Source organism: Pollicipes pollicipes, unplaced genomic scaffold, assembly GCF_011947565.3.
Source record: "Pollicipes pollicipes isolate AB1234 unplaced genomic scaffold, Ppol_2.1 Scaffold_4295;HRSCAF=5057_pilon_pilon_pilon, whole genome shotgun sequence".
In the NCBI taxonomy this organism is placed as follows: Eukaryota; Metazoa; Arthropoda; class Thecostraca; order Pollicipedomorpha; family Pollicipedidae; genus Pollicipes; species Pollicipes pollicipes.
The window spans coordinates 26,230,737-26,256,799 of NW_023596461.1; the positions used below are offsets into that span (position 1 = coordinate 26,230,737).

The 26,063-nt window shown below is 52.2% G+C and overlaps 1 protein-coding gene across 1 annotated transcript; it reads left to right on the plus strand.

Moving 5' to 3' along the window:
- The first annotated feature begins 15,604 nt into the window (after positions 1-15,604).
- LOC119097366 (protein shisa-5-like) lies at positions 15,605-20,494 on the plus strand. Its single transcript, XM_037220413.1, has 4 exons — positions 15,605-15,625; positions 17,739-17,875; positions 18,182-18,352; positions 20,460-20,494. The coding sequence occupies exons 1-4, from the start codon at positions 15,618-15,620 to the stop codon at positions 20,492-20,494; spliced, it is 351 nt and encodes a 116-aa protein (XP_037076308.1). The 5' UTR covers positions 15,605-15,617.
- The last annotated feature ends 5,569 nt before the right edge of the window (positions 20,495-26,063 follow it).

Here is a 26,063-nt window from a genome sequence, read left to right on the forward strand (position 1 = left end):
TGGCCGCGTGGTCCCAGTTGGCCGGCCGCGTCCGGTACCTACCTCAAGTAGGCGTGGGCCTCCATGCTGCGGTTCATGTTGCTCGAGCACACCACGGCAAAGCGGAGCCCCATGGCGAGCTCAGGCCGGCGGCGTCGGCGGCGCTACTGCGGCGAGGGGCGACGCGCTCCGACAGAATCTGTGGCCAAGCAGACGGCGCTGGTTAGAGCTGAAGCCGCTGCGTCATATCAAGTCACCGGGTTGACCGCTCACGTGCGCGCCGTCCTGAAACAGCGAGGTCCGCAGATGATTCCATGACCTCCGCCTCCATCCGGAGAACCGAGGTGAAGGAAACGTCCGATACGACTAGTCTGGAACAGACCACCTAAAGCACATTCTGCAAGCGGGAGACGCGGGACGGGTCTGCCGCAGCTTACCTGAAATAAATGTCCTGAGCGAAATGTTAAGCGTAAAACTTCCACACTCTGCGTCCTTTCCATTTAAGTCATGACCGTTTAGAAGCCACACTTCTTGCGTCACCGGCTCGTTCTATTTATCAATGAGTAAAAACTACACTAAAAACGGTCTTGCTTCAAGGTTGTGTGCTCGCACAATGCAGTTTAACAACGGCATCGTGGAAGCAATGCCGTTTTAAGTTGCACTAACTTTGGTTCAAGAAACTGGTCAACTGGTCTGGTCAACTGGTCAACGCTTCTCAAAAGTTACTTGGCTATCTCCCGTCGGAGCTACGCTACTCGGAAATATCTATTTTCAGCTCCACGCTGCCCAAGTCCGAAGGCCTGCCTGACCAACGCTTCCCAAACATCACGACCCGCCGAATCGACATCACCCAACTGTCATTACTTGCCAGGCCGGCACTACTTCTAAGCCGGGTCAACGTCTAAACATCGTGAACTATCCGCTCCTGTAGCCGCGGGGCACATCCTCGCCAGATGCTATACAGGCACCAGCCTGAGCGGTGCTACAAGACTGTAGCCGCGGGACACATCCTCGCCAGCTGTTATACAGGCACCAGCCTGAGCGGTGCTACACGACTGTAGCCGCGGGGCACATCCTCGCCAGATGCTATACAGGCACCAGCCTGAGCGGTGCTACACGACTGCTAGACAGACACCCAGATGCTAGACAGACACCAGCCTGAGCGGTGTTGTACGACTGTAGCCGCGGGGCACATCCACGTCAGATGCTATACAGGCACCAGCCTGAGCGGTGCTACACGACTGTAGCCGTCGGACACATCCTCGACAGCTGCTATACAAGCACCAGCCTGAGCGGTGCTGTACGACTGTAGCCGTCGGACACATCCTCGACAGCTGCTACACAAGCGCTGCCTCACATCTTTCAGCTCCGCCGCACACAGAACCCACCGCATTCCTCGCATCAAACTGGCTAGAATGCCGCCGACAAGTAAGCCGTGTAGCACTCGGTAGACCACGACAGAAGAAGGAGCGAAGCCACCTTGCACGTGACGCGAGTATCACCACTCCACAACTGTCAAACATTTTACTCTCGTTTTGTATGATAATCATGTTTTACCTAAAATGGCAATGTGCAATGGCCTCGAATTTTCCCCTCACGAAGTCACATTGCAACTCGGCGCTTGCATTGCCCGCTCTCAATCGCGCCAGGAAGCTCTCTAAGCCCCATTGCCTGTACTGATCAATTAGGAGCCAATTCAGGAGGCCTGGCACTATAGTTATTGCTCACGTTATCGGTGGGAAATAAAAGTGTAGGGCGCACCCGCCGCGTGGAGCCCCTGCAGAGCGCATATCACGCGCTCCGTTTGCCCTGAAGGCCGCATATACTCCTTCAGCCATCTCCCGAAGACGTGACCATCCCAATGCCGCCGGTTTTAGGCCGCCCGGGATTTCTTGTTCATTGGTGTTTTCAGGCGCGTCGACTCCAGTGGTCATTTTGCGCCCAGGGCCGCCAGTGAGCTCTCTACCTGGATGGAATGCAGCTCGTTGTCGTATGGCAAGCGCTCAGGATAGCTGACAGTGGACGGAGCGAATGCGCTGGCAGGGAGACATTCACCAGACCACATCTGGAGCACATGGAGAAGTAACGGCTTCCGGCGCTTTCTCATGTCGTCAGCGTGGTTCCAAACGTCAAATTCCTAGCCAATATGAGTTATTGATGGTGCTGTTAAATAACATCAACAAATTGCTAGCTGTCGTAGTCCGCCAGGCGACAGTAAATCCGGGGTTTGGATGCTTTCATGCCCCGCTGACAAACCTTCGCAGCCCAGAAACCACCACCACCACGGGGTCATCGCCCACGAAATGTTACCCAGAATTCATGTGTTATCTCCTTGAGACAGACACATATTAAACGGCCCCAGAGTCTGGCACAACGTTCGCCGGGGCACGACAGGTGATAGTCCACAAAGAAGCCCCCGAAACCACGCTGCATTCTAAAATACTGCACAAACCTAAGCATTCAGAACATAACTAAGCGTTTCGAAATCCCTTCTCCGGTGTCCTCATTCCTGTATACTCGTACCCGTACACCGGCGACGGTCATAACTGACATGGAATTGCGCGATCGGGTGGTAGGGGTCAGGGCTCAAAAAACAAGCACTGCTTAGCGTGAGCTCTGATTCCTGAAAGACATCCATTCAAAGGGTCGGATCAAATCTTTTAAAAATATATGTGGCTACCAATGCTCTTTGCTATACTTGGTTACTATGGACACGGGTTTCGAAAGCGGCTATGAATGGGAAGGAATGCCCTCGAGCACGTCAAAACCTCAGGCTGTGATTGAAGCTGCTGCATAACCCTGAATAGAGATGTACCTCACGATCTAAAAAGACGGACGGCGACAAGCAGATGGGATAGCGAAGCACCCAAAACACACAAACCGGGACGCACAAATCACCAGACATAAACCTGAGCTCCCAAAAAGATCCCAATGATCCCATCAACGTGGAACCCTATGGGATCCTAGACCTCTCCTTGGGATTCAGGTAGACGTCTGCAAGTAGCCATAAAATGGAACCGAGTTAGATAACCAAACAATAGATATATAGATATATAGATAAAATAGATAATTAAACAAAAAGAGAGAAGAACAGAGAAAAAGCATCTAGCCCTATCCCCCACCCCACCGCCAACTCTAGTACAAGCATGATCTATTCGATTTCCTTCAAGAGGGCGTCCAAAAAGTGCACCCCGCGTTTCTGAAGGCAAGTTCATCTAGGCCTGTTTTCTGAAAAGCCGTGGTGACGAAAACTCCGCTTCTGAGGCTTCCGCAAGACCTGACCGGTCAGTCAACAACCACCCCAAAACAGACCGCGAAGATGTATTCCGTTGTTGTAGTTAAATTGCGCACGGCGAGCAAAGAAAGATGACGCTTCTGATGACATCAACGCAAGAGCTCTCTTGTCCCGATAAATGTCAGGACTACCGATTCATTCAGTGAGTGAACTGAGTTGGATTGAAAAAATGTCCTCACACGTATTAGCAACGGGATACATTAAGAGCACTGAAACGCATTGAAGGCCACCGAAGAATACTAGCCTAGACATGCTGTTTGTGTATGCTTCGTATGCCATGCTGTGTGGAAATTGGAAGGAGCTTCCATGGATTGATGCGAAAAATTACGAAACAAAGTTTTTTGTTGGATTTGGACCTGAACGTGGGTGAAAACGGTGGGGATATCAGCAAAATAGGTCTAGTTGCAGTGCAGAATCGATTTAAAAGCCTTTCCACCGTGCGTCATATCGCCACTTCTCTTATCGTAACGGACAAGTTCAAGGGACGCGATGTCGCAATGAGGTAACGAGAGCCCTCCTTTAGGGTTTGTACCAAAATTCACACCACAGTAGTAATGACATTATTATCACACAGAAATGCCCAGATTTATCTGTGAGGTTTCTTACTTTACGTACGCGTGATTTGGCACTTGAATGCGGAACGTCGTACCTTCTTTTTTCGCTGATGAAAAATTACAGCCGGCTCTTTCACTGTTCCCAGCAAAACCCCCTCCACCAAGCGAAGGATATTTTGACGACAAAAAAAAATGCACACTGCATCTTCTGCAACTAATACCAGCTATTGACGAACAACCACACTCATTTGTCGTATTCGCGATCCTCTTCCCCGCTCCTATACAGCTAAGAGATTCGCTGAATGACGTCCCGGACCGCGGGTCCCTGAAGCGCCCACACCACGGTCAAAGGTGAGGCCCTGTCACGGAATCGCGCGCCACCCGCGTCACTCGCCTTACCACGGCTCATGGACGAACACTACTCGGTAGCATTACTGCGGGTGAAGCCGACTCGCTTTATCATGGGGTTGTGGGTAAAGTAGGCTTATGATAGGCATCGTGGATATCACGGGACATCCCACCTATATCAAAGGGTCGCGGATAAAACCGATTCCTTCTCAGTCCTCTGGGTCCTGGTGAAGCATATCGGATGACAAATTGATGAACTGTCCCCTCATCACGGGCCGCAGATTGCAACATGCTCGGCTGCATTGCCACGGCCAGGAGTGTAGTAGAGTCCGTTTGTTTTACCGCCACCAAGTCAAGCTGCACCAAGACACTCGCGCCATACTTTTCATCAAATGCCGAAGTTTTGGCCTACCACTGTGAGCTTCAAGAGATTGACTTCGTCGGCCCTAGCCTCGATTTTTTACAAGTCCGTCGAAATCGGAACAGCGCATAACGGCTTTTTCCCTGGACCCAAATGCACCACTCCCACTGGCCCCACTAGAGGCTACCGTCCGGCCGGGCCTAAGCTCCACATTCGGCTCCACCCACCGGCGAGGCCAGGGCACCTCGAGGAGGGTTTATCAGCTCACCCTGCAGGCGACGGCCAATCGAAGTAAGCTCCGTTGTGACGCCATACCATGAGCGAATAAGCCTCTGTCACGGATGAAGATCGCCGCGTAAAGCTGGTTCGGCTACCCGCCCGCCAGACGTTTTTGAAAGCCAGAATACTTAAACTGAGCTAGTTCTCGTGAAAGAAGACACAGCTGCTGCCGCACACGCATAACACTTTCTATCTAACAACCCCAGATCGGTGTTAAGGAAGTGTTCCACTTTTAGATGCGGCTTTAACATGAAAAAGCTACCTTGAAGGCCACTCGAAGCTGTTCACAATCCTACCTTTCCTAAGACCCACGCCCCTCTAGCTTCTGAGCCAGTCATCTGCGAAAATGGGGTAAGGTATATCGGGGTGAGCATTTCAAATCACCTTGGCATTCATGACATTATGATAACGTCATATCAATCCTGCCGTTCCATAGGCCATGCGGCGATCAAGGCCAAGAAAAATATAATTATCGAGACGTTCATATCTGGCGTTCATGAACGCGATTTCCAGGCATAACGGCCGTCAATTGGCTTTCAAGATTGTGTTAAGTACAATAACGTAATCAAACCTTGGGGCATTGAGCGGCGTATTTACTTAACAGATAATTGTGCTGTCTAATGGAGTCTTTTCCACTTGCAAAGTATACCAATAGTTGAAAGTGAACTTGTTTCATCATATCTGATGCTTGCTTCCATATCTTTAAACGTGAAACATTCCTTTCACTACCGAAACATCGCATTACGGCCCGAAAAAAATATTCCATTTGCTGTCGGATTTCGATCACGCTTCTAAAACCGCGACAGGCTTTATGATGTCCGTACCTCAGGTTATCCAGACCACAGGTCAAGCCAACGGTATTTCGTATCAGTGTCAAGAGGGAACAAAACCCGGCCGGTTCCCCAATGACGGATGCGGCGGAGTAATTCCCATCACCGCGGGGGTCACGGGACAAACCAAGTCGGTCACTTTATCATTGCTCTGGAATGAGGCGGGCTTGATATGGAGTCACGAGCGTAGTGAGCTGCGCCGCTTTTAACTACGGACCACCGATGAAAATTGACTCGATTCGTCTTCTCACGCATTGCGGATTTCACAGACTCCGTCGCCTTATCACGGCCGAAAGGCAACGGGCACGCCGGATTGCACCATGCGTGCCTCGTGAAGCCAGCATGAAGCCTCGCTGCGAGAAAGGGAAGTCTGGGCCGTCTAACCGCAGCGAGCACGTGGGCAAGCCCGGCGTTTGCTTTCTCTCAGGTCGCTGGTGAGGACGATTTGGTTGACACAGATCCGGTCACCTAGCCACCGGGAACTGGCTTGCAATATTGTCCGGCATAGCGGGTGAGGCGTTGCTCCGCGCCAATGTCATGGTGAAGCAGGCTGGCTCGCTCGCGCCGGGCGCATCCGCCTCCACCCCCCTACCGCGGGCCACTCGCGATTTGCCGACGGAGGGACTAAGTCCTTCTCACGGACCTCCGACTCCGCCGCTCGCCACGGATCAACGTTGACGGGTGCGGAGGGCTCGGTCGCGCCATCGCATGTCACCGGTGACGCCGGCACCACCGCTCGGCATGAATTAGCGTTGATGGGTGCGGAGGGCTCGGTCGCGCCATCGCATGTCACCGGTGACGCCGGCACCACCGCTCGGCACGAATTAGCGTTGACGGGTGCGGAGGGCTCGGTCGCGCCATCGCATGTCACCGGTGACGCCGGCACCACCGCTCGGCACGACTCAAAAGCGCGACAAGCCAGGTCGCCTCGCCACAAAGTTAGAACTGGGTCGCTCGCTCTATCGCCGGGTACGGCCGGACAGGGCTCGATCGCTTTGCGGCGGTTCACGGACGGACCAAGCTCGCTCGCCATGTCACGGACTAGAGGTCACGAGTGCGACGGCTTCAATCGCTCCTTCACGGCGTTCCGGCGCAGGAAGCCCAAGGGCTATCACGGCTCACTAAAGGAGCAGGCTCGGCCGCTCAATCACGAGCCAGCGCCCATGCCCATAACGGCTGGACCACTCTACCACAAATGGACCGGGTCCAATCTGTTCACGGCGGGTCACGGGGTCAGGGCCAGAGTGGGCTCGCCTCGCCCCGTGACCGGGCCGGCGACACCGGACCTACCTGGCGACGGGGAGCTCAGCACGCCCGCGAGGGTGCCGACGCCAGAGGCCAGGCGCCGGATCGCGCGCCGGCCAAGTCGCGGCACCTGTCAGAGCCGCGGTCGCTCTCGCTCCCTCCACCGCTGCACGGAGGGAACAGCTCCGGCCGCCGCGGCGCTCTCTGAGCTCGCGATGGTCAGACGGGCACGTGTGCCACGGACCGGGCCGATTGCTGGAGCCAGACGGACTGAGCTTGCGGTTCGTGTCCGCGTCTTTACGGAGCCGGCGACGTAACGGTAGCACGAAATCAAGTGACGCGAAGCCCCAACAAGGAGGCGTCAATAAGCGTGGAAGCTTTATGAGAGGCCTGATGTCAGTCGGGTGGTCTTCGCAAAGCCCAGCAAATCGCCACTAAGCGATGAATCACACATGAAATCGCACCCTCCAGAAAGCTGAAAGAATAGGCACGTCACGACATAGGCAAGAAAACAACGGAAAGGCGCATCACAGGAGCATGGATAGATAGTTCGAATGGATAAATTTTGGTGCTAGCGGACAACCTCTAGCCGACGTATGTCCTACTTTTTAATTGAGCGGCGTTTTCTCTGAACATTTTGACATCGGGTCAAAGAAGTACGTGACACTCGACAACCGAACTCGTGGCAAATATCACATGACGTGACGTAAGTAAAGTTGTAGAAAATACGGAATTCAATGAAGTATGGTGGACGGGACAGGTCACAGAGCATTCAGCGTAGACTGTGATCGAGTCACGAGTCACCAGTCAAGCCCCAAAACTGCAACATTAGCACAAGAAGTGTCTTTTAGATCCCGGCCATTGTTGGAGGATTCTACCACAGATGTTTCGGACCAAAAGAAAACGCGCTGGTAATCTCCATTTTCCCAGGTTTCAGTGCAATTTCACATGCGCGCTTTCCCGATCAATTGACTTGGGACACGATATGGAATGGTGTTCAGTCTGCTAACACGAAGAAGTTTCTCAGAAGACTTTCTGGAATAGAGGTGATCTTGAGGTCCATTTCTGCCGTCCAAAGGTAGAACCCCCATATGTTCATTTCTGGCCATTTTGTGTTTTTTAGGTCATCTCATTCGTTTTTTTCATGCTGAATTCGGAAATTTAAACCAAAAGTCAAAATGTTCACAGGCTTGTATCTAAGAGAAAGACCCAAAAGTTCGTGAAAATGTCAACTGGTGGTTTAAATAACCGAATTCAGCATGAGTAGCCGAATCAAATGACATAAAAAACGCAAAATTACCAAAAATGAACATGTGGGGCTTTACTCCAGGACAGCAGATTTGGGGCCAAGGTTGGTGCAAATAATAATCATGGAGCTCAGCACCCAAGGGACATCCAAGCATCCGTCCAAGCAACCATTTTAAAGAAATGAAAACACGAACCTTAACGTATCTGCGTACATCACAAGACGGGAGCAGGAGACAGCAAATGCGGCATAAGCATTGTTCTGCCCGGAACCCAGCGAGCGCAGAAAATTATCAGGCAGGAAATAAAAAAGGAAAAGTTGCCACTGCACGTGCAGTCACTTCGCGCTGAGCGCCTAGTTGCTAAGGTTCGTCCATGCCGCCATATAAAACGGTGAGAATTTTCAAAGTGAATAAGGGAACGAAAAAGATGGTGACTTAACGGCGGGGGAAACACGATACGTGGTCTCTCAAATTGACGGGCATAACCCAATTTCATTTTGCACCCACTTGGCGCATTAGGAAAAAATAATTGTAAGAGGAAGGTTGCTGAGACGCAAATTTCTTGAGCGCAGCGGGTTTCCATTCCGAATTAAAGGCATAAAGGCGCCAAGATGGCTTACCGCAAATGATGCGACGATGGCTCCCACCCATGGAAGGAGTCCTGTTGCATTATATGGGCTTACCGCGTGTGACTCAGAGTTGACGCCTCCAACACCTGTCAAGAGAATCATTGGATCCTGGGGCCAGTAAGGACCCCCGGTCAAAAGCTGGCATGTTTGAACTTGAAGAATGACTATGTTCACAAATGTTCAAATTAGAGGAGACCGGGACTTGTATGGCGTACGGGCAGTTTTCACCACCGCACTACTGAATGTTTTGTCCAGAATCCGATGATCAGGAAAACCATTTTAACTTCTAGAAAACTAATGCATTTTAGAAAACCATTGCCGATGGCATTATCTGTAAATATTACAGGCAGTACATGGGCAGCGACATTTCACGCCCGACAGCCGAAATATAGTAATAAGACTGGCGGATAGCAGAGTAAATACGCACGGTACCTAGCTTAAACCATTGCTTAGGGCACCACAGCAAACACCGCTGGCTCAATGATACACTAGGTCATGTACCGATAACGCTTGTGGACCTGTCAGTCCGTTCGTACTGCGATGGTACTGTCACTCGCTCGTACAGTTGCTGTCGCAAATTCAAACTGTGCCTCTGGATACGTATCAGTTTTTCCATACTTGCATCCGACCAATGCGTTGTTCAATGCCACGCTTAACAAATTCGTCAGGAGCGTTTCCAGATGACGCAGCTCGCCCGCAGCGTCCCAAATCGTGATAACACAGTCTTTCCGAAGTAGGAAGTGGCAACTTTATGACTAGGAGAGAAATGAAAAGTCACTACCTTTTGCTCTTGTTCTAAACGACCAATGCCTATTTCTTTGATTGCAACGAAAGTAAGTCGCCATGGAAAAGAAAAGAAACTTGATAGAGCACCCGGCCCACGCGTCGACAAATCGATGTGTTGGTTGACGCCTTGCTATCAAAATGGTTGCCAACCTGGAAGCCTTATCAATTCCCTCCAGCCCTGATGTAGACAAAAAGCAAGTGTTGTCGAAACCGGCACAAACTCGTAAGCACCCATAAGCTATGCCAACCTTTCCAAAATTGGGACATGCGTCAGAATCACACCCGACCAAACCAGCTAATCGCCAAGAGTAACTAACGCCGCAGCAAATGCTGAGCAAAAAAATCCTTACCAATATCGTTTTCAGTTCTCATATATATACATATATATATATATATATATATATATATATATATATATATATATATATATATATATATATCTCTCTCTCTCCGGTATGGCAAGTGACCATGGTCACGCAGCCCAACGCTACACCTGTGATGACCTCTCACACGGCAACCGCACGTGGCTGCACACGATGGGCCGCCCGGGCCTCGGTGTCTGAGCCTCGGTATGCATCGAGCAGCAAAAGAGAAAAAATCCCTTACTGCCACAAACGCCAACTGCGGCGGCGAGGATAAAATGTCACCACAGGAAAAGCTTTCTCACCTCCCCCACCTTCCATCGTTGGGGCAAGTCGACTACGACCCGAGGCATTTCGATGGACTTTTAACACACCAGACGGAGCAGATGTGTCGCACATCAGCCACCGTGACACTAGACCCGTTTGAAATGCAATCGTAAGCAAAGTTTATCTGCGGTTGCAGCAACTTGTGGCCTCCTCAAGACGCACTCGCTAAGACGCACTGAGCCTCTGAGGCCATATGGCATCGCCTGCCTCGCACCCTGGCAGCACGGGCAGGTACCACAGGGAATCCACCCCCGCAACTCCTGTTCGCCGCCACGCGGCTTACTCACCACAGTACGGCCCCATCGGCTCCCTCGCAACCGACACCCTACCACCCAGCTCCATCTGAAGCCTGCTTTCTGACAAATTCACTAATAACTGACACGACTGATTACTGGCATTTTGCATTATCTAGTGTTCAGTCCCATTCAGGACCGCACGTCCTTTGGCGCGACCACATCACGGCCAGCCGGACGGGAAAACCCCGAAACAGAGTCCGTGCGGCAGCCGGCCGCGGCAGCACTATCGCAGCGGCTGGCCCCATCACACACAGCGGCCGACTCCACCATGACCCCTGATGGCCGTTCTCTCCAGACCAGCACAGCGGCCGGCCTCACCAAAACCAGCACAGCGGCTGGCCTCACCGGAGCCAGTAGAGCGGCCAGCCTCACCGGAGCCAGCACAGCGGCCAGCCTCACCGGAGCCAGTACAGCGGCCAGCCTCACCGGAGCCAGTACAGCGGCCAGCCTCACCAGAGACAGTACGGCGGCCATCCTCACCGGAGCCAGTACAGCGGCCAGCCTCACCGGAGCCAGTACAGCGGGCAGCCTCACCGGAGACAGTACGGCGGCCATCCTCACCGGAGCCAGTACAGCGGCCAGCCTCACCGGAGCCAATACAGCGGCCAGCCTCACCGGAGCCAGTACAGCGGCCAGCCTCACCGGAGCCAATACAGCGGCCAGCCTCACCGGAGCCAGTACAGCGGCCAGCCTCACCGGAGCCAATACAGCGGCCAGCCTCACCGGAGCCAGTATAGCGGCCAGCCTCACCGGAGCCAGCACAACGGCCAGCCTCACCGGAGCCAGTACAGCGACCAGCCTCACCGGAGCCAGTACAGCGGCCAGCCTCACCGGAGCCAGTACGGTGGCCAGCCTCACCGGAGCCAGTACATTGGCCAGCCTCACCGGAGCCAGTACGGCGGCCAGCCTCACCGGAGCCAGTACAGCGGCCGGCCTCACCGGAGCCAGTACAGCGGCCAGCCTCACCGGAGCCAGCACAGCGGCCAGCCTCACCGGAACCAGCACAGCGGCCAGCCTCACCGGAGCCAGCACAGCGACCGGCCTGACCGGAACCAGTGCAGAGATCGGTCCGGCTCGAACCTTCGCGGCGGTTGGAACAGCCGGGGACAGGGCAGCAGACAACGCTGGGAGCGTCAACCGCCTTCAGCGGTGCCGGCGCCGCGACCGCCAGATAGGTCCCAAATTGGCACTGATGAAGATGATGCAAGGGAGAGACCACTGGTTTACTTTCCTTTTCCAACGCAATTTGGCATCGGTATCTGCAGAGCCATCAGAGCACGCCCATAGGTATCTTGAGACGCTGTGAGCGGCCAGTAGCCCTGCTTCATTTGTTTATTTTAAATCAAGCCCAGCAATCTCTTTAAACATGGTACATTTTATGGAAGGTCTGACGCTGGAGTCCAAATTCTTTTCAAAATGTGTGTGATAACCACGCTGGGTTTTCATCGTTGTCCGCTTTCACGCCAATCACGGACAAGACGCCACTAATGAAGGTTCACGAAGCTGCATAGGCCACTATCAGAAGCCATGCGAGTTACACTCTGTTACTGAGATTTCATTGGCGTGAGGCTTCAGTCGGTTTGAATTCCGAGTGTCTGGAGCAATCATAAGGCAACAAAACGATTCCGGTCACTAAAAAGCGTCACGTAAGGTTACACATCTGTGCAGCTCGTGACAAAACGATCCACTGTTCGGACACATTCTCCAGACCGATGACTGCCAAATCGGTCAGCACAGGTCAAAAGGTCGCGAGACAGTGCACGCTACGAAATGATACAAAACTGCTTATCGTGACCATGGCCTGATCCGTAAACAAATTGATCATTCACTTCCCCAGCATTGCAGAGGCGTTGTAGTGTGATAATAACTAAATTACATTTCTTTCTTTCGGTGCAGGTTTCAAAGTGAATCATTCCATCTAAAGGGAATATTCCATATTTGAAGATATCTACGCGAGCATCAGATGTGATGAAGCAAGCTCACTAATTATTGGTACACTTTCCAAGTGGAAAGGACTGCTATGGACAGCGATGTTCTCTTTTCAGTAGATATGCCCCACAATAAGTCACTGTTTGATCACGTCATCGCACCTTGCATTATCTTGATTAAGTGTCAATTGACGACCGGTCGTTATACCCGGGAATCGTGCTCACGAACACCAGATATAAACGGATCGACAATTGTTCGTTTTTTCTTGGCCTTGATCGCCGCACGCCCAGTGGAACAGCAGAATTTGCATGACGTTGTTGAGGCGTCATGGATGCCTGAATGAACTTGTCTTCCCGAAACGGTCGGCAAATCTTCGCGGGCGTACAGCCCAGACACTAGAAGGGTTAAGGTATTAAGGGTAGTGATGTGAACTGCGCCGAATGATCTTTAAGATGGCTGTTTCGGACCAACACCCCATACAAATAAGGAAACCTCGTTTAAGCGATCCTTATTGCAGGTGTCATGGGACCCGAGATTATTTGACGTTGACTGGGATCTGCGAGGCATTTGGAATGACCTGTGACGTCACCAGTCGCGTGTCATATGCCGACCTAATATTTTCCTCAGGACAGTGGCCAATCGACCGCACACCGTTGTTGATAAATACAGAATACGTTGATATGGCCGATAGACTTAGTACGTGAACTATGAAGCCTCAGACAGTCCCCTCCCAGCCAAAAACATTAACGATACCAACACAAGATAAATGATCACCTAAAAAGATAATGAAAAGCTTTTCAGGGCCGACCAAAGCAGCTATTGTCAAGGGCTTTTACTCGTCCTTAAAGCAGTTATCAGCGCAGCTCATCTCTGGATCTGACATTTCCAACAAGCACGGCTTTACCTGTCCACCCGGACTGATGAACATGTTACCTCCGCCACTCTGTGCCTTGGGGCCTGGACCTATTTAACGATACCAGTTACCTCTGCCACACTGCGCTTCGGAGCCTGAGCCTATTTAACAATACTGGTTACTTCCGCCAATCTGCGCTTCAGGACCTGAGCCTATTTAACAATCATTTTTTGAGAATGTGCTGAAGCAAAGGTCTGTAAACTCAAGGCACTATGCATTCAGCATACAGCACATTCTTTTCTTTGCTCCCTTTTTGACAAGCTGTCTGTTAATGATGCATAATGGTTTCAAAGTACTTGCCTTTTGCATGGACATGGGCAGCATGAAAGGTGAATATATGGTGCAGGCCTTTCAGAAGCAAATTATTTTACTTGTCCCAAACAAGAAATCAAAATGAAATTTGCTAGGCATTATCATTTTAAAGTGATAACTACTGTGACTGGGGTTATGAGATCTAACAAGCAAGTTGGTGCAATAGTTTTCTTGGATGAGGAAACTTGGTTCCCAAATGGCTTCATCCCCAGCAATTTCCAACAAAACAGTAAACTGACACTTCTGCTCCCAACTATGGAACACAAAACAATAAAGTCACTGGTGCAATAGAAAGAGCTTCCCTCCCATATAACCAGCATAATTATCAAAATTGTGTCTGCTGTACAAGGACAGAAAGACCTAAAGGCCATCATATGAAAGGTACAATAGCAATTAGGCCCTTTTAAAAATATGACAGCAAATTAGGCCTTGCCCTGGCATTAGCCATACCAGCCAAAAGCCACTTGACATGATTTGTTGTCTGCATTATTACAGCCTTTTCCCCATTCATCTTTGTGCTCAACATTTTTGTGGTGGATTAGGAAATAACACACCTTTAAACATGGACACCAGCAGCAAATTCCATTATCTACCAGATGGGGCGAGGAAAGACGAGGCCTGACACAGCTGGCCTTTTCACGCAATTAGCTAGAATAATGAAAGGAACAATTCAACATAGAACATTGATGAGGGCTAAAGGTGCAATGGACTGCTGCTGGCAGTCATGCTGTGGATCATCAGCATTTTTGACTGGGCAATGAATGTACTTTTGGAGGTGAAAACCTGCTGGTAGGTACATAGCAAATTTTAATCAGCAGTGGTTAAGATCACACAAGGAAGTGAGAGAACAGCATGTGAAATGTTAAATATCCCAAGCTCAATGGTGTTCATATCTGAAACAAATAGACAGTCAAGTCAAGCTCCATGGACATTCTCAGTTTCACAGCAATCAGGACTTCTGAAAATTTCTTAAATATATATTGAGTTGCTAACAGCTACCACAAGCAATACACATACATACAAGATAAATGGCATCACAATGTGCATAGTGGAATTAATCTAAACATGACATGCATATAATCAAATATGCTGAACAGAAATTTGATGATACTATGAACTACACACATATACCAGGTACAGTACACATCAATACTGGCCAGTCTAAATAACTTACATCCTGTTTGGAAATGTGTTCACCCAAACGTCTAGCTATTCAATGGTACCTTCACTATATCAAAGATACACCTAAGCTTTTAGCTTTCTCATTCGCCACCAAGTGGTTCACGAAAAATCCCGAACGTTCACCGCCGCCGTCCAGGTATTCTTCAACAATAACATAAAAAGGCGGCCAGCCAGTCACGCCTCAAGGAATTGAGCTCCACACGGCAACTGCTGGAGTGAGATCTATCGGGTTCCTGGTCTTAACCTTCCAACTATCTCGACGTTGTCCACAAACAGCCCCTGCGACCCTCCAGACAGCGTGCGGGGTGGTGTACGCCAAGGCTGGTGAAGGCAATAACGGTGCAAGGCCTTGGAACTGAAAGGATAATCGTCCACCCGAATTCCGCTGACTCGAATAATGACGTCATAAGCTTATTTGGCCCGTAATGGTGAACTGCTGATACATGTATACCGCTATTTGCTAAGCTTTTGAAACAGTTTGAGACTGCAAGCCCGTAAACATTTTGTTTGGTATAGATATACATTTTTTTCCCAGTCAGGTCATGATATCGGCTTCAAAACTTAGCATTCCGTAATTGGCTGGCACCCTAGCCAAGCGCCTCTTGCAGGAAAGCCGGAAGACGAAGGTGCCACCATGCTTTCTCGCAATCCAATCGTCTAATATGAACAAAATATGCGCAAACGAAAATACATCATGGATTTAGCTTTAATGAGCCGAATATGAGAAATCAGAACGACAGGAAATGTCAAGGTCAGTTCAAGGGTCTGCAAACTTTGTTTCCAGATGAAGGTGGACGGGACCTGGGATGGGATGGGACTGGACTAGCCCAACGGGACCAGACAGAAACTGACGCACGGTGGGATCTAATCATATCTGGAGGGACGTAGGTAAAAGGAACGGGACGGGACAGAACGGGATCGAGTGTGGCTAGACGGGGCCCTTCTGATCCCGTCGACGAGATCAGACGGACCCGGACGGACTGGACATCTAGTCCCGTCTAGTCCCGTCCGGTGCTGCATGGTCCCATCTTCTATCTGGTCTCATAATCTGGTTCCATCCAGTCCCGTCCAGACTTATCCAGTTCGGTTTTGTACGGTCCCATACCACGTCTGGGTTCATAACGCTCCACCAAGCGCCGTCCGTTGCCGTCTGGTCCCATTCCACTTCGTCTGATTTACGTCGGCCGCGTCCGATTGCGTCCGACATCGTCTGATCCCGTCCGGTTTGACTCTGTCCCTTCCGGAGCTCTTTTGATCCCATCCGGCCCGTCCGGTCCGTCTGGTTTCATTTCGTGCTACCCGGCTCCATCCTGTCCTGTTTAATCACAGTCCGGTCTTGTTCGGCGGGGTCCAGTTCCGCCTGGTCACGTCCGGTCTCGTGTGGTCCTGCGCGGAACTATTGAAAGGTTGGTGTAACTTTTAGGCTTTGTGACGTAATCGTAAATCAGTTGGCGAGTGCTAAGCCAGTGATGGTCATGCTTATGACTGTTTGAGTTTCCAGGATTTGGCCCATTTGTACATAGCAATGGTACATTTCATGATCCTGGAACACCGCCGGCAGCGGGAGTCTCTCATGAAGCCTGGCATCATTTGGCCTTGCTGTTTTTTTAAGTAGCTCGCCTCCTTTTATAGAAGAAAAACCATGACAGATGATAATTGATGTATATCACAGCCATTCTTGCATTGTATTTGCTAAGAGTTTGGCTGAGGGGTGTACAGTTCGACAAGGGCAGACATCAGGTTGACAATTACTGAAGGAACTGACTGATTTTGTACTAATGCTTCATTTCAGTAAGCTAAGGAATCCAAATTCCAATGGAGGTTGTGCAGTCTCCAAGTGCAGCCCAAGGCTGGAAACTTTGAGACTTAAGTGAGATTTAACAATGGGCTGACCGGCCACTTTGTCCCCGCCAGCTATGCTGTTGCTCTATGATAGAAAGGCTCTAGGCCCTTTGGAAGTTAGTTTTCATTTTGGGTTTTTTACTTGAGGCATTGTGATGACCTCCCAGGTGAAGCCAGTGCAAACCTGGTTGCCTGAGTGAGGTGCAGTACAGTTACAATAGCACAATACAAGACAATAGTACAAGTCTTGCTTGTCATATTGTCTGTGTTAAAGTTGTTATCTTTTGCAGGAGCCATGCAGTTTTGTTCTCCCATAACTTTGCTGTCAGTGACTAAGGAGCTCCATTGCTTTTGCCAGTGACTCATGGGAGGCACGAGACAGGAGCTACTGTTGCAGCTCAGGAGAAACACTACAGTGCTGCACAAAGTCAGATTACAACACAATGTCCCAGGATCCTCTTGATAATGCAACATGGGTACAAAGCCAAAGTTTATTTATGGAAATGCAGTTTGATGCTTGCTGCTCTGTGATGTTGGGTTGTCACATCAAGTGTGTGGGCATCTTATCTTCATCTGTGTGATATGGTTCTATGTTTGGTCACTTTCTGCATTTGGCATGCCCTGGTCTGTCTCATTTCACATTGAGTGGCTGAGGTATTGGCCATCCATGCACACCATTGCATAACTTGTTCCTACATCAGGCATCATGTTTCCTGGGCAATGAGAATGCATGCAGGCTCAGCCCTGTTATGGCATTGGGTGATGAAGGTCACTAAGTTTTCTTTAGCCAGTCAGATGCAGCAGAATCATCATAGTCAACAGTGTTTGGTGAGCAGGGCAAGTGTCCATGCAACAAGCAATACCCAGTAAATATCTGTATCCATCTTGTGACACCCACAGGCCCTCCCACCTTTGGCTGCCTGTCTAGATTCCATGTCACCTGGCCCAGCTCCTGGCTGCCCCATCTCCCGGCCACCTTGCGTGCGGTTGCTGAGCACCGTCTGACGCGTCTCCGATGCCAGGGTGCTGCTGGCACTGCACACCATCACCGGCGGCCTTGTGCTGCTGGTGGCCGTCGGCAGTCTGGTCTGCTGCTACTTCTGCACGTGCTGCCCTGTCCACCGCTGGCTCAGGAGGCGGGGACGCGTCGTACGCACCAGTGAGCCACGTCACCGGCCACCCGCCGGCTGCTGGTTGTCCGGTTAGGTCCCCGGGCGTATCGTCGGGGTCCGTTGTCCGCCTGGCTCGCCAGTTTGCCCAGAGCAAGGGGTCCGTCTGTGAGGCCCCGCTTCGGTGTCCGGGCCTGCCGCCCTCCCAGATCTGTCCAACGGAAGCTGTCCGTCCGTGAAGTTATGCGGAGTTGTCCGGGTCTGCTGCCGTGCTATCACGTCCAGCGTTTCTCGCCGCTCGCCCGACTGCTGCCACCGCCACGCCTGACTCCCCCTCCTCGACGTGACCGTTCCAGACAACGGCGCTCCTCTGGGTCCGGCGCGCTCGGCGCAGACGGCCGCACCGCCGCCGCCCGCTGCCGGCTACGATAGCGGCTATCGGGTGCATCCGCCGCCGCCTGCACACGCGCACGACCCGGACACCGCCCCGGGGGCACTGGTAGCGGCGGCCACAGGCTATGCGCAAGGTATGCAGGTGCTCTGGTCAGCCCCGGTACCGTCCAGCTCTGAAAAACTCACATGCGGTAAAATCTAGAAAAACGGCACGCTACGTCTTACTTGGCGGTGCTTTGCTACCTTGGAATGAAATTTAAGTGATAAGTCATCAGCATATCGCTAGAGTACTGTCGTTCTGGCGCTTAGGTGGGATGTTTCAACCTTTTTTGATCGTGTTTCGATCCACCGCCAAACTCTGCGTGAGCGTTTGCGGCGCTCGCGCAGAGTTCAGGCTCAGTTTCTGGCGTCATGTGGCGGCCAGGATAGTGGTTTCCGCGAGGGTTTGGCGATCGACGTCACCGGATGTCGGCTGCTGGTCGTGCAGGGGCGCCTGCCGGCCGCGCGTCCGGTGACGGTGGGCTGTTTGTGACCCGCTGTCGCGCCCCAGCAGGCAGTGGGTACCCTTCGGCGCCGGAGCTGGAGCCGAGGCCGGGGGCCAGGGCCGGGACCTGGCTGGGCGCCCCACCTCCCGCCGCCGGCCGGCCCCGCGCCCTGGCAGAGCGGCTCCAACATTCGCATGGGGTGAGCCGAGCTCCTGCACAGACGTCTGTGCCGGGGAGGAGGGGGGGGGGGGGGGGCGTTAGTGGAGTTAGCAGCGAGCTGCTTGGCCTGTGAGGCGGTGTGAAGCGTAGGCTTGCTCTGAGTACGAGTTCAAACCTCCAGAAATGGCGCTTCAGGCGTGACTGGTTGCTCATCGACGCCGACAGTTCGTCACAGGATAAGGAGACAGTACCAATCATAAGACCATCTCTGCCCAATCCGCGAACGGGAGTGATGTCAGTGACGTGCCCGCCCTGCTCGACGCGTCTGGCCCATCCGCGACGGTGTGTGGGAGCGAACTGGGCATCCCCAAAGGTCGTGTTTGTGGTGCGCGCCAACACCCTCGGACCACCTGGTGTTGGCTGCTAACCTACCCTGACGTTTTTAGGTGCGGTGCTAGCAGCTCCAAGTCAGGTGAGCTGAAATACCATTACTGGCGCAGAACATCCTGCGTGCTTTAAATATTGTAACTGATGTTTGCATCATCGTGCAGTGTACAAGTTAAGGTACTCGATGAATTCAAAGTGCCCATGCGGAGTTATCGATATTCAAATGGCATTAGGTACTGGTGAAACGACGTTCTGAAGCAAATATTGATTATGTTGGGAATGTTCGACGTTTGAAGCGGTGCTTTGAGGTACGGGACCGTGAGCGTAAGCACGACTCGAAGCGTCGAGTATTGACAATATGGTTAGACGTGCTCTATGACGTCCCTTAACCAGTACCTTCAGGAATACTAAGTGCCGATAACTCAGCATAAGAGGTCTTGGCTCATAATTCCCTTAAACCGTGGGCTGAAGCCTTTTCTTACGGATATATTGTAGGCAGCCTTATGTTGCTGGAGAATACTCAACTTCTGAGATGATGCGTTAAACAGACATACTGACAGATAGCATCATACAAATTAGAGCACAGTTCGCGTCGACAATGCGATTGTTACGCAATGCATTCTTAGATCAGCAATGTCCAGTGCTGTTGGGTCAGAGAAAGAATATCGCAGCTTTGCATCCAGCTTCTCGCCTCACAGCACGGCTTCTGTGGTTCCGGCTGGACGGTACCGATTGATCCCTTATAGCGATACCGATTGACCCGTTGTGGCGGTACAGATTGATCCGTTATAGCGGTACCGATTGATCCGGTATGGCGATATCGATTGATCCGTTATGGCGGTACAGATTGATCCGTTAGGCTGGTATCGACCGGTCCGGTACAGCGGTACCGATTGATCCGTTATAGCGATACCAATTGACCCGTTATGGCGGTACCGATTGATCCGTTATAGCGGTACCGATTGATCCGATATAGTGGCACCGATTTATCCGTTATAGCGGTACCGATTGATCCGTTATGGCGATACCGATTGATCCGTTATGGCGGTACCGGTTGGTCCCTTATGGCGGTACCGATTTATCCGTTATGGCGGTACAGATTGATCCGTTAGGCTGGTATCGATCAATCCGGTGCAGCGGTACCGATTGATCCGTTGTGGTATCGACTGTGGCGGGTTTGTGTCACTCACTGTTGCTGTCTGTGTTGCAGACCCGCCGCCATCCTACCCCGGCACCGGGCAGTAGCACCTCAGTGGTGTTCCCAGGCAGCAGCAGGCGACGCGAGCTTGACCCGTCGTTGTCGTTGAGCTCAGAAGGGCTTTGGCAGCGTACATCGGGTCACGGCAGGACGCCAGTGACGCTCCTCGGGCCGATTTCGGTGTGGCTGTTACGGCGCACAGCTTCAGTGTCCATCGGAGCCGAGCGCGGTGGGGTGGCTGTACCGGGGCTCCGGGAGTCGCCGTCCGTCGCTGTTAGGACCACGCCAGCGGGAGGACAATCGCCAGCCGGGCTGTTCAGAGCTCAGTGCGCTGACACATCATATCATCAATCACAGGGAGAGCATCATCCAGAACGCGTTCGCAGTGTTGGATTTCTTGCGAAGCCCCATAATTTGTTCGGCTGCTTCGACGCCAAGGAATGAAACTGAACGGAACATGCAAATTGATTTTTCCGGTTGTCCGTATCATTGCATAATTGAGTCATAATTGTCCGTAACATTGCATAAATGTTTCACGTTTCAGCAGCAACACCGGTTTCAGTCACGTCGTGGCGTTTTCTTTGGTCTCAAAGATCCATTTATGTTCGATTCATGATGATGGTATTCGATCATAAGATTGCTGAATGCGGCCTCGAAAATTTGTCATGGTCCCAATATCACGTAATCCGAAGCATGAAACGCGCCCGTAATATCTGTGGTTTGTCCCAAGGTTGGGAAGGTGCGTAACCCCAGTTTAAGATAACTTTGCGTGATTTTCGAGCCGGTACGGCGTGTACTGTGTATCACGACTATTGTGCATCAGTAGTCAACTGCTGGGAGGATGGAGCATCAAGCCGCGTCTGGCCCGGTGTGGGCCGTTCCATTGGGTAACAACGCGCGACAGGCTATGTACCACTTGAAAGGCTTGCCGTTGGAAGTGTATCAGTGTCGTTTTCTAGTAATCATGTGGGTGCCGTTTTAACGTGCGACCTATTTGACGTTCTCAGAGAAGCGAGCAGGGCATACACACAGCTGACGAGGCTTGTCGGTTGTCTGACCACGCTGTTATCACCGTGGACTGCGCAGTCCGGCCAAGCCAGTGTCGACCTTCTGTTACGTGTCTGCCTGTGACCAGCAGCGACTTTTAGCTGTCCCGTAAAAACAGGATATTCGTTGGCACCAATTTGCTGCGGCTCTGCAGACATTGCTGTGACTCACGGACAGTGAGCCAACGTTGCCGCTCTAGTCATTTGTGTGTTCTGGAGGCACGGTAGGACGCAATCAGCACCTTTAACCGTCTCCTGGCATCAGTCAGGCACCAATCAACAGTGGCATACTGCGAATGCGGCGGGCTGGTTCAGCTGCGTTCTTGGGCGCGGTGCAATGGGGCTTCTCATTAGGTGGTCGTGTGGCCTCCATTAAGGATGTGTATTGCCGGCATATTATTATATTTCGTTTCACGTGTTTGTCCCTACATGGGTAGGAGACATGTCAGGATCTGTGATCGGGGATCGCTTTCAGTGCCATCGGATCGGCCACAGTTGGCTGGCTGTCTCTGTATGAAAAAGACGAGAAAGAAAAGGTATCGTTTTTTGAGTGCATACTTAGTCTGTTGCTGACCATGATGACACTCATCTGTTATGTCGACGTGTGCCGTTTGATAGACACGTTTTGCTGGCTTTTTCCAGTATTGGCTGCTGTTCACGGCAGGGGAAGGGGGGGGGGGGGGGGGGAGAGTTGGGTTGCCATTCGTCACGTATGTTGTACTTCCGTCCGCTTTATCATCCATCCTAGTCAGGAGTGCAAAACTGGTTGGCCAGTTGCTTGTCTCGTGGGCGCGCGAGTAGTCATTTCCCTTCTCATGCTCCGTTTTCCTTTCGCGACTGGGACCGACGCCTCAGACTCGCATGCTGAACATGCTCAACTCGCATGAGTGGCACCGCACCACTCCTAACTCGTCCGGTGTTGTTCGGACTGGCGCGCCGGGAATGCGCCGCGGGTATGTCCATGCCTCATATAGCTCCTGTCACGTTACCGTCATTCCTGTGGGTTGGCCGGCTTCCTCTGGAGTCGTGGCGGGTTGCTGGCGCGCCAGCCCCCTGGAGGCGGTGCTGCCGGCTGCGGTGAGTGCGGACACCCCTTAGCAGATCCACCAATCTCCCGTCTCTTGATGGCGGCACAATAAAAGGAGGCCGGCGTGCCCCCGCCGCGCAGTGGAGACGTCTGCAACGACAAGGACACATTCCTCCGAAGGGGTGTGCGGTGTATGCGAACTTGGTCTTGCCCGGGATATCATGCGGTTTACCGTGAGTTCGCGGCACCCTGTGTCCATCCCATTCCTTCTACTCTTGCCTCATTTGTCGGCTTGTTCAGGCATCTACATGTGCACTGAAGCAGGGAGAGTCCAAACTTGCGTCGTTAATGGCGGTGTTTGCATGATGTGTTCAATGGACTAGCTTGTATCGAAAGCTCAGCGATGTGTGTGCGTGCGCGCGCGCAATGAACTGTACTTAGTGTGTGGTATTTGCATGTGATGTATTCGCTGAGCTAACTTGTGTCGGCCGTGCAGCGGTCGGTGTATATCCGGTCGGACTGCGGCGCGGAGGCTAGGGAAATTGAGTGCTCGTTAGTAAGAGTGCATACATGTTGATTGGAAAACCTAACACACTGATTCCTAAGGGTGCTTGTGTTAGAAGCCCCAATGCGATGGTTCACAGGGGGCAATGCGATGATTTTGCATGGAGACGTTCATCAAAAACCGTGCCACGTGTCGCCAGGCTCCAACTTTGTCTCAGTTTCTCTTGAATGCCATCCAGCATTGTTATTTCCATCATTGCAGGCCTTGAAAAAACTCATGGATCAAGGGGATGTCGGACATGTTTCTGGAATGGAAATTGTGCCCATTCAGCGTTTTCTTTCCAAATATCCCATGCTAATCGGTCTGTGGCGCCGCTGACAGCGGATGTGTCGGTATGGAACACGCCATCTGTGGACGCCGGGCAGAAACGAGAAGCGCCCGGGGCGGAGAGCCCCAGCAAGCCGCCTCGGCCGGTCGGTGGGACCCGCCACAGGGAGCGCTCGCGTTCCATTCGACCTCACGCGCGCCCGCTGGACCACCCTGCCCACAGACGGCGGACGGGCGCAGACAGACGGCCAGCCGGACACAGCCGCGATGACAGGCCGTCAGCGGAGCGGGCGCCGGCGGCCTGTCGATCACACGCGGCTCGGCCGGCCGCTTGTTTGTGCAGCAGCGAGGGGGCGGCGCTGCCGGCTCTGCCGAGGCGGTGCCGCCCCTGCCGCCGCGCTCGACGTCTTGAACGGGACGGAACCGCGCGCCGCTCTGGCCAGCCTGTCGTCAGAGAGCCACACGGGCTCGCCGGCGCCGCTGTCGGGCTCAGACTGAGTGGCAAACGTGCGGTGGCGCGCTGGTCGGGCGGGTGACGGGGGGGGGGGGGGCCGCGGGCCGGCAACCTGCACTTCCGGTAAAAGTCTGTTGTCACTGTCGTGGAAGCATTCGTTCCAGTTTATTTGTGGATGTCTGAAGAAGTTTAAGCATGACTGACAATTCTGTGTTTCCAGTTGAAATGGGACACAGTTCATTGTACAACCAGAGTGAGCACATCAGGGGCGCAGTTTCGCAAAGTGAGAATAGTCGGGGAGGCTCAACAATGACAATACGGGGGTGAAAAAGTCTGCCACAAAATCACGCCAACAAACGAGTTGCTCCCCGGATTTGGCGAATGCGCTTCCTGGCCTCATCCATCGCCAAAAACGCATAACCTTATCACCGCTCGAATCAGCAAGCCAAAAAGGTCACACCACCAAAAATATCTGATTTGCCACCAGTGGTGTGAGTCTATGTCTGGTCTGGTCCGGGAAACCGACCAGACATGAAGGCCGGGGGCGGAGCCGGTATTTTCTTATGGAAGGGGCCTGGAGCTCGCTGAGCACGCACCACGTCGTCACTTTTTGTCGGGAGGTTCGTATGGCGAAACAAATATGTGCCTTAGCGGGCTGGGTCACCCGTGCCCCTCCCTAAACTGCTCCCCTGATGAGTGTTAAAATGTCAGAGTGCCGTTGGAGCGGTATGCTATAACTATTACCAAAGTCATTTAAAACATAACGATAAGCACGACTTGTCGCCTTCCGTAGCACGGTCGGTACCAGCCCCTGCCGATCTCAGTCCACCGGTGGCTGTATGATACCGCCATGTGTGGTATTATGGTAGTGGGGGGGGGGAGGGATTTAACCCCCAGTGGGGCTCCTGTCGCCACTTGCTCTCGCAGGGACACAACCTGGGTAATGTAAGTAGGGTGGGAGGGCAGGTAGCTTAGTGAGAACTCATCACGCTTCTGTTTGTGTTGGCAGGAGCCATCTATTATTTTATGGTACTGAAAGGAAAATGCGGGTCTAAGGTGTAGGGGCTGGGCGGGTCAGGCGAGGGCGTCAAGGTCCTCTCTTGGCTGTGTCTACATGTGCTCGCCCTTTGGCCCCTGACTTGGATAGTCCGCGGTCCGTGGCAGCAGCCGTCGTTCAATCGCACGATATAATTTTGATCCACAAAGTTCTGTCGTATAATTGAATTTCACGATAAGAATTTGGAGTCCAGTGCACACAAAACGACCTTGGCTTGCTTGAGTTCCGGTCTCAAATTCAGCCTCTCAAAAAAGTTCGGGAAAAATTGTGGCAATAAAACATGCCACCTAAACACGCATACGAGCCACAGTTCGACTTAGCGAAGCCCCGGTTGAAACGGGCCCCAGTTCGGCACTGGGGTTCGTGGCTGACAGGGTCCTTCTACTGCATTACTGTGGACCAAGGCGTTGTCATTTCCCGCATTTCCTTCCAACGTATGCGGCTCCGGCACCGACGAGCATCCCTTGTATCCCACGGCCTTGACCGATCTTTGAAACTTGAGAAGCAGCTCGCGATGAGAGAAACGTTTATTTTGGGGTTTGGTGCGTGTGTACGCCGATGGTTCTGGGGATGTGACCAAAAGCCCGGCGTGTATCCTCGTACTGTAACTCAGAGTTGGCATTGTCATCCATTTAAATGGAAACAGTGGTATAAGGGCGACCAAAAAAAAAACAGACAAAATACCTCTCGAGGAGCTCACACAGACGGGAAATATAGATGGCTCTTTGAGACAGTGAGGGACTGAAAGAGACCCGAAATGTGCAAGGCACCACACTCGATGTGTTTACGTCGGAGCATGTGGGCCAGGGACATTAAGTGCCCTCGAAGCCACCAGGAACTTCCGAGAACACCAGGGTATCTCCAGCAAATCTGAGACGTCAGAGGCCTTTGGCGTTGTCCCTCCGCTCTGCTATTCAGCGCACTCTTCCGCATGGTCAAAGCATGTTTAGTCTTTTAGTTACTTTTTAGTTGGAAGGAGGGAGGGGCCTTTAGAGTGTCAGTTGGTCCCTTTGGCTTGGTTTGACCTGTGAAATATCACATCCACTTCTGTTCAGACACCGGCCTGATGTTCTTTGACGAGGGTTTTCCAACGCCGTGTTCTGCGTGGTTTACCTTGGTTTGGCTTCCAACGTGGTTCTGCGCGGTTTACGAGATTTCAGGCCCTTCTGAGACTCCCACTCAAATAGAGGGGCTGGCGTA